Genomic DNA, 7,744 nt, shown 5'->3' on the forward strand with positions numbered 1-7,744 from the left:
TGCTCACCGCCGGGAGCCGGGGCGGCCCAGAGGGGTCCCCGTGGTGACCCATCGCCCACGGAGCCCGGCCGGGACTGCTGGGGCATCCCGCGGGCACCGCGCCTGGGCATCCCGCAGCATCCCGGGATTCCCTCTGCCCCGCGGGCACCAGTTGGAGCGGGTCAGGGCACGGCGGGGCACTCAGCAGCCCTGGCACCGCGCTGGGATGCCACGGGGGCCCCCAGGAGCTTTGTGGTAGTTGCCCCTCGGGACCCCCCCGGGCTCCTGCTGCCCAGGCAGGAGGCAGGAAGCAGAGGCAAAGTGCAGACACTTTAATGCGAGTCCCTTCCCAGCAGATCCACGCGCACACAGCGCGTGGCACCTCGGTGGGAGCGGCAACAGGGCCCTGCCACGGCCACCCCCCACCTGGGACACTGCAGGAGACACGAGTGGGGCCTCTCTGGCCACTGCCACCACTGTGCTGGCCCCACACACCCCCACCTCCCACCCATACGACTCAGGCACTGAAGAGAGACCCACACCCGCGAGCTCGGGGGGCCACGGGGCTGCTGGCACAGCGCTCGCCACAATCCCTCGCTGCTCCCACGGGCACAGGGACACGGAGCAGCAGCACCTTTTCCAGTGTCACTTGCCACTGAGGACAGTGCCCCAGTGGCCCCCTTGCCCTGTTTTTGGCCACAAAAGGTCCAGGGATGGGCACATAGTGCCTGGAGGGACCCGGCTGACAGGGAGGAGGTGCACCAGGACCCCCAGGCTGAGTGGGGAGGGGGACGGAGTGGCTGGCAGGACCTGCAGCATGGACATCCCTCCCCGGGGGTGGGTCCCCCCTCCCGGGGCTGCAGCCAGGCGTTTGGCACAGTCCCAGGGCAGCGTGAGGCTGCGGGTTCCTAGAAGACGTAGATCTTATCCCGCTGGACACAGTCCAGGTCATCGTCCAGTGTCAGCAGCACCTGCGGAGCAAGGGGAGCGAGGGGAGCAGGGAATAGTGAGCTGGGGGCAGGGGCAGGGTCTGCTGTGCTGCAAGAACCAGAACCTACCAAGAAGGAGCCGAACATGGCGATGGAGGAGAGAAAGTGCCAGATGTCGTGGTCGTCAAAGAAGTCGAGCAGGATGCAGTCACGGTTGTGCTCCCGAGATTCTGCTGGCGTTTTCTGTTGGGGACAGGGCCAGTGTCACTGTGCCCACCCGTGGCCACCCTGCCCAACCCACTGCCTGGGTCACCCTCCCACTCACCTGCCAGGTGCTGAGCCCCTGGAAGAAGAAAAAGAGGGCAAAGCCCCAGACCACGGAGGTGCTGATGATGCAGAGCAGGGGGATGAGCTTGATGCGCTCGCCGCTGCGGAGCTGCGGGAGAGCCCGGCGTCACTGTGCAGGCAGGAGCTGGCAAGAGTGCCCTGCCCTGCCCTGCCCTGCCCTGCCCTGCCCTCCCTGCCAGGCCTGTGGGGGCCGGAGGCTCAGCTCCCACCTTCATGATGATGTAGAAGGCGAAGTAGAGGAGGAGGTTGCAGATGCCGATGGCCAGCAGGTAGGAAGCGAAGTCATTGGGGCGGACGATGAGGCCGTAGGCAGCGCTGGGGAGGCAGGGACAGGCAGCAGGGTCAGCACAGCCTGGGGCCCCCCGTGGTGCCCGTGTGCCCGCTGCCCCCCAGGCATGCCAGCAACCCCTGGGAGGTCAGGCAGCACCTGGGTGCCACAGCTGCAGGGGGACCTGTCATACTGGGTTCACAGCTGCCACGAGCTGGCTGTCCTCAGCCCAGCCCCAGCAGAGGGATGGCAGGAGCAGGGTGGGGGCAGCGGCAGGGACAGGGAGAAGCAGGGTGGGGTCTGGCTCCGCACTTACAGTGACCAGTTGATGATGTTCCCCATAACCAGGAGCACCATTCGATCCTGCAAAGGGCAGGGGGGCTGTGAGGGGTGGCGGGCGGCCACTCTGGGGCAGGGGCTGCCAGGAGGGGTGTCTGCAGAGCCAGGGGGGCCCCGGTGCCAGCACTCACCACGTACATGGGCCCGCTGCACTGCCGGATGCAGTCTGTGTACAGCACGTACAGGATCCTGCGCAGGATGCCCGAGTCTGTGGGGAGAGGGGAGGTGACACTGGGGGGGCCCACTGTGCTGCCCCCCACCCACCCTGCTCACGGTGCCTGCCCTCACCCAGCTTCCAGCGCCCCATGTAGTAGAGCTGGGTGCTCAGCAGCAGCGTGGCCAAGATGTGGATGACAGAGAAGACGATCCAGAAGACTGTGTTGCCCTTCCCAAAGACCTGCAGGGAGAGCGGGTAGGGCGGGCAGTGAGCTGTGGGGGTGACCCACGTGTGTGTCCCCCCCCACACACAGCGCCCGCCCCACTCACCACGCCGACCACGGAGAAGAAGATGACGAGGGCCAGGCAGGCGTAGGCGCTGTAGGCGCTGGCGTTGATGTCTGGGTGGCGCTTCTGGTAGAGCTTCAGCATGCAGAGCCCCGCGATCATGTACATGAACGAGGTGTCTGGGGGGGCACAGCGGTGAGAGGGGTGTGGGGGCGGCCCCGGCGTGGGCAGTGGGGGCTGCGGGGGGCACTCACCGAACTGGAAGTTGGTGTAGTTGGGGCAGACGTGGTAGCAGGCGCTGAGCAGCCCCTCCATCATGAGCGCCGTGCCCATGGCGTAGAAGAGCCCGAAGTGCTTGGGGATGCCGCACTCCTGTGGGGCGGAGGGCAGGGGAAGCGGGGGGTTCCTGGGGGGCTGAGCCTCCTCCCCGGGGCACCCCAGCAGGCCCCAGTCTCTTACCACGGCGTGGGCGTCGTTGCGCATGAGCGCCCGGTTGTAGTTGATCTCGCGCTGCAGGATGATGAGCAGGAAGAGCAAACCCAGCAGGACGTAGCCCAGGTTGCTGAGGATGTTGTTGAAGGCGCTGCGAGGGGCCAGTCCACACCTGAGTACTGTGGACCCCCCCTTGTCCTCAGGGTCCCACCACAGCCCAGCCCTGTGCACAGGGGACCCCCAGCCACTCCCAACCCACCTGAGGTTCCCCAGCGGGTGGGCACACAGGAAGTTGTAGTAGCAGATGTCCTGGTTGCCGGTGACGTTCACCACCTGCATTCACGGGCAGGGTGAGAATCAGGGGGGACCCCCAGGGATGTCCCCACTGTGCTGGGGAGCACGGTTTGGGACTGCAGCCCCCAGAGCTCCCGGGAGCCCCAGTTGCTGCCAACCTGCCCCACTTACCGTCTGGTAGGTGATGACGAGCTGGACGACGGGCAGGGCGTAGAAGACAGCGATGGTGGCGATGTTCCTGGGAGAGGCAGGGGGGTGTCAGGGGGTCCCTGCTGCCCGCCCCGGGTTGGGACACTGCTCAGTGCCCCCATCCCCATTGCCCCCCACTCACCAGAAGTAGATCTGGTACTTCTTCCGCAGCACCCGCTTGTCCTTGCGCGCCAGGTCAGCCACACACAGGTATTTCTGGAAGGAGAGGTTGGTGAGGGGTCGTCGGGGCAGTGGGCAGCGGCTGGCGGGGACTGGGACACACCTTGGTGCGGATGACGTTCTTGTCATAGTCAATGTCAGCCAGGGTGTCGTAGTCGTCCTCCTCGACGGAGCTGAGCGAGTCCAGGCGGGGCCGGCAGGCCACGTTCTCCAGGGACCGCTCCCCTGCGGCCGAGCCGGCGCCTCAGAGGAGCCCCTGGCCCAGCCCACCCTGGCACCCACCCCGTGGGACCCCAATCACACCCAATTAACCACTCAGCTGCCTCCCTGACAACTCTCACCGGGGACAGGCTCCACTCCCCCGGACCCTGCGCTGTCCCTGCCCGGGGGACTCGTGGTGGCTGCGCCAGGTGGGTGAACGTCACCCATGCCCGTCCCCCGGGGCTCTGCCACGCTGGGGACAGCTGGGGGACAGGCAAACAGCCCCCTGGCACTGCCTTTGCTCTGAGGGAGGGGAGCTGGGGTGCTCTGTGCCCCGGGCACGAGCTTGGGGCTGGGCAGATCTCGCCTTTGATTGGCCCAACCCTGCCCGGTACCAGCATCTACCCATGGGAATGCTCAGCGGCCTCGTCGGGGCGGAGGGCGTGCGCCGCTTGAACTGCTCCTGCCCTTCAAAGGAAAGCCACAGTTACGGGAGCAGGGCTCCCCTGCACCAATGGAGACCCCGCTGTGGGCTGCACGGAGGGGCTGCCAGCCCCGGGACCCTTCCCAGAGATGGGCAGAGCCAGGATGCCACTGGGCACGTGGCTCTGCAGGGCTGAGGCCACACCAGGCGCCCCACGACTCACCCACGTAACTGTAGGACACTTCTGTGGAGCCCAGGCTGTCCGTGACGCCCTCAGTGCTGCTGGAGGAGCCGTTCCCTGCAAGGACAGGCAGAGGGTGGGCACGGCCCGTGGGCAGGGGGGTGAAGGACGGGGGGCACAGCACAAGCACTCACCGAAGGAGCCGTAACCGTAGCTGTCATAACCACGGCCCAGGAAGGAGTCGGGGATGCTGCGGGAGTGACCTGTGGGACAGGATGGTCCCTGTCAGCCCTGGTGGCACCCCAGTCCCGGGGCTGCATGGCCCTTGGGCTCAGAGCACTGCCCCACACCCCTGCCCTGGCACAGAGCGAGCTCAGAGCCAAGGACAGAGCTGGCACCTACCCAGGAGTGATGCTGGGAGTCCCCGGAAAGCCGTGGGAAGAGAAAGACAGAGCTGGTGAGATGCAAAGCCCCAGAGCAGCCCTGCCAGCCCCACAGTGGAGAACTCTGGGATCTCCCTGGACCCCTGGCACAGGGATTGGTCCCCAGGGAGCTGAGGGGCAAGCAGGGCTCAGGGGGATAGTGGGGAATTCCTGCAGAAGCAGGGCTCAAGATGATAGAATAAGCGGGAATCCCGCAGGCAGGTCCCTCCATGCCACTGGCTGCTGCCTCCATCCCTCACCTGTGTCCAGGTTGGGTGAGTCCATGGCTGACAGGAGCCCCTTCCTCTTGTGCTGCCTGCCGAGGGAAGCAGCCATCAGTCCTGCTGTGGCAACGGGGCACAGCCTGAGGGCCCCCACCACATCAGGGACAGGACGGTGCCCGTGACCCAGCACACGGAGAGGCAGCAACGCCCAGGGACTCACCGGCAGCTCTCCCAGCAGGCGATGAGCAGCGTGAGGATGTAGAAGGAGAGGAAGATGCTGAGGCAGAAGAGCACACTGCTCACGTAGGCCTCCGCTGTGCAGAACCAGGACAAGCCCTCAGCAGGGGTGGCACCTCTGGGGACCTGCTGCGGGTCCCTGCAGAGCCCACCATCCCCAGCACACCCAGCCCCTCCCAGACTCACAGGTTATGGCAGGTGACACCATCACCTCCAGCGTCTTCTGCCGGTTTTGCTGATCCACGGGTTCATCTGGGAGAAGGCACAGCTGGGGTTCAGCCTCTGCCCTGTCCCCAGTGTGTCCCCACACACAGCCCACAGCAGCAGGGTGGTGCCTCCCCCACCCTCCCATGTACCTGGAGAGGCATTTTTGGAGAGGGGGTAGTAGTGCAGAGCCCCCCCACACGCCTCATCCTCCGTCTTCACCACCACCACCACGTAGAAGCTGTGGCTGGGGAAATCCTTCTTCTGCAGCAGCCATTCCAGGGGGGAGAGATGGGGGTCAGCAGAGCCCGGTTGGGGGTCTCCCATGCCAGAGGTTATCCCAGGGATACCCTCTGCGAGCTCTGGTAGCTGGAGGTAGCCGGCAGCACCGGGCAGGGGCTGGGAGTGGCTCAGCCCCACGGCACAGCCCCGTGCCCACCTGCACCGTGATGGCCGCCTTCTTCGTCATGGTCTGGTACATCCCAATGAAGGCCACGTTGTTGTCCAGGTCGTAGACAGGGCACTGGGGGGGGCAGAGAGCCCGTCAGCCCTGCTGGGTTGATGGATCACCCAGAGACCCCACTGCCCAAACCTACCAGGATGTCCTGGATGGAAATGACGGAGCAGGGGAAGGCCATGGCTGAGGTCACCTTCACAATCACCGAGTCCACTTCCTCAGGGAACTCATACTTGAAGTACTGCAGGGGAAAATGGCCCATTGCTGCCAGGGCAGCCACGTGGCACAGCCCCCCTCCCGTGCCACGCTGTGCCAGCTCCCCTCACCTGCGGCTGGGCGGCCGTGGCGTTGAAGCTGAACCTTTCATTTGTCCTGCAGAGAGAGCACAGAGAGGTGATGGGTGGGAAGGGGAGCCTGTAGCCCCCACAGCCCCCACGGGCAGCAGGCAGGGAGCGGGCCTGTGGCACGGGGGTCCCCTCACTGCAGCACGAAGTTCTCCACGCGGGTGACCCGCAGCTGGTAGGAGGCATTGAGGGAGAGCGTGGAGACATCCACGTAGAAGTGCTGGGTCTCCACCTCGGCCTTGGTCTGCGGCTGGCAGAGCGTGCGGCTCACCTCCTGGTACGCGTACTTGCGCTGGTACCTGGGGCAGGAGGGGCTGTGTGACCCCTCCACGCAGGGGGAAACCCTGGGGGGGGGATCCCAGCCCGGGGATCCCTGCGTGGGGATCCCGCTGGTACTCACAGGCCCCGGAGGATGAGCGGCACCTGGAAGGAGACCACCGCCTCCTTCTGCCTCACCACGAAAAGCACGGGCAGGTCCTTGTGGTCGGAGAGGACGTTCACCGACACCCGCACGCCCTCGGTCTGCGGGCACAGGGCAAGGCGAGGCGTTGGCCGGGCAGGTCGGGCCGAGGCGGCTCATCCCGACGGCTGGACTTTGCTCGGCCGCCGTGGCAAGAGGCTGCCGTGCCCCGCAAGCCCGACACCCCCGGCGCAAGGGACCCCAGGGGACACCCAGCCCGCGGGGGACGCGGCGGTGGCGACCACCCGGCTCACCATGTTCCTGCGCACGCTGTGGTTGAAGGCGTAGATGTGGAGCAGGTTGGCGTCCACCCGGTCGGTGTAGGTGATGTTGAACTGGGCTTCCGTCTCGCTCACGTTCCGCCACTGGGGCTGGGGCAGGACGGGCGGCGGGGGCAGCAGCAGCAGCAGCAGCGCCCCGGCCAGCAGCGCCCGGGCCAGCGCGGCCGCTCCGGCGCCCGGCATCCCGCCAGCATCCCCGGCCAAGGTCCGCGGGGCGGGACGGCACGGCACGGCACGGCACGGGACGGGACGGGACGGGACGGGACGGGACGGGACGGGGCGCTCAGCCAGGGCGCGCCCGGGCGCGCTGCCCCATGGCCGGGGCCGCAGCGGGGCCGCGCTGGCGCTGCGGGCGGAGTGCGGGGCCGGTGCCCGGTGCCGGATCCTGGTGCCGATGCCGGCGCTGTCCCTCTGTCCCCCTGTCCCTTCCCGTTCCGCAGCCGCGGTAAACACGGACCGGCGGTGACGTCACTCCCGGCGCGGGTTACAGCGCCCGGTCGGGGAAGTGACGCGGCGGGCGGGGCCGGGGGGACCGGCCCGGAGGGGAACCCCCCTCCCGGGGACCCGCGGGGGAAGCCCGGGGCTGTAGGGCAGCCCCTGCTCCGTGTGGAATCCCCCAAGGGAAGCCGGTTCCATATGGGACCCCGCAGGGGAAGCTGTCTCCTATAGGGGAGCCCCCACTCTGTACAGGACGCCGTAGGGGAGTTCTGTCCTATATAGGACGCCATAGGGTTTACAGGGGACCCGCATCTTGTATAGGACTCCACAAGGGAAGCCTGGCTCCATAAAGGAGCCCCTGCTCCGTTTAGGACCCCACAGGGGAAGCCCCACTCTACTGTGGAGCCCTACCCATATATAGGGCCCCAGAGGGGAAGCCTGGCCCCATGGAGGAGCCCCTGCTTCAGAG

At 67.0% G+C, this 7,744-nt stretch overlaps 1 protein-coding gene across 7 annotated transcripts; it reads right to left on the bottom strand.

Moving 5' to 3' along the window:
* Nucleotides 1-296: 296 nt before the first annotated feature.
* On the bottom strand, nucleotides 297-7,162 carry SIDT2 (SID1 transmembrane family member 2). 7 transcript variants are annotated; one of them, XM_027881344.1, is made up of 28 exons: nucleotides 6,811-7,151; nucleotides 6,497-6,618; nucleotides 6,234-6,395; nucleotides 6,079-6,124; nucleotides 5,892-5,993; nucleotides 5,735-5,818; nucleotides 5,448-5,559; nucleotides 5,278-5,343; nucleotides 5,075-5,168; nucleotides 4,891-4,946; nucleotides 4,611-4,622; nucleotides 4,403-4,471; nucleotides 4,251-4,325; nucleotides 4,009-4,071; nucleotides 3,506-3,627; nucleotides 3,365-3,438; nucleotides 3,205-3,271; nucleotides 2,999-3,072; nucleotides 2,767-2,890; nucleotides 2,562-2,679; nucleotides 2,350-2,486; nucleotides 2,152-2,260; nucleotides 1,995-2,071; nucleotides 1,841-1,887; nucleotides 1,466-1,571; nucleotides 1,234-1,344; nucleotides 1,038-1,151; nucleotides 297-950 (listed from the first exon to the last, which is right to left on the bottom strand). In XM_027881344.1, exons 1-28 carry the CDS (start codon nucleotides 7,018-7,020, stop codon nucleotides 888-890), a joined length of 2,616 nt encoding a protein of 871 aa, XP_027737145.1. In that variant the 5' UTR covers nucleotides 7,021-7,151; the 3' UTR covers nucleotides 297-887. The 7 variants fall into 7 exon arrangements, with proteins under 7 accessions (XP_027737145.1, XP_027737146.1, XP_027737147.1 ...); XM_027881345.1 differs by lacking the exon at nucleotides 4,611-4,622; XM_027881346.1 differs by lacking the exon at nucleotides 4,009-4,071 and having other exon boundaries at nucleotides 6,811-7,150.
* Between the last annotated feature and the right edge of the window lie 582 nt (nucleotides 7,163-7,744).

This window comes from Empidonax traillii, unplaced genomic scaffold (assembly GCF_003031625.1).
Source record: "Empidonax traillii isolate 1590-97213 ecotype Southwest subspecies unplaced genomic scaffold, ASM303162v1 scaffold87:size1256882, whole genome shotgun sequence".
Taxonomy (NCBI): domain Eukaryota; kingdom Metazoa; phylum Chordata; class Aves; order Passeriformes; family Tyrannidae; genus Empidonax; species Empidonax traillii.

Bases quoted from the DNA above. Each gene is read 5' to 3' on its own strand.
- SIDT2 (XM_027881344.1), bottom strand. From the start codon at position 7,020: ATGCCGGGCGCCGGAGCGGCCGCGCTGGCCCGGGCGCTGCTGGCCGGG. The intron at 2,487-2,561 runs GTGAGTGCCCCC...GTGCCCCCCCAG, and splicing joins CTACACCAACTTCCAGTTCG to ACACCTCGTTCATGTACATG. The intron at 2,261-2,349 runs GTGAGTGGGGCG...CTCTCCCTGCAG, and splicing joins TCTTCTCCGTGGTCGGCGTG to GTCTTTGGGAAGGGCAACAC.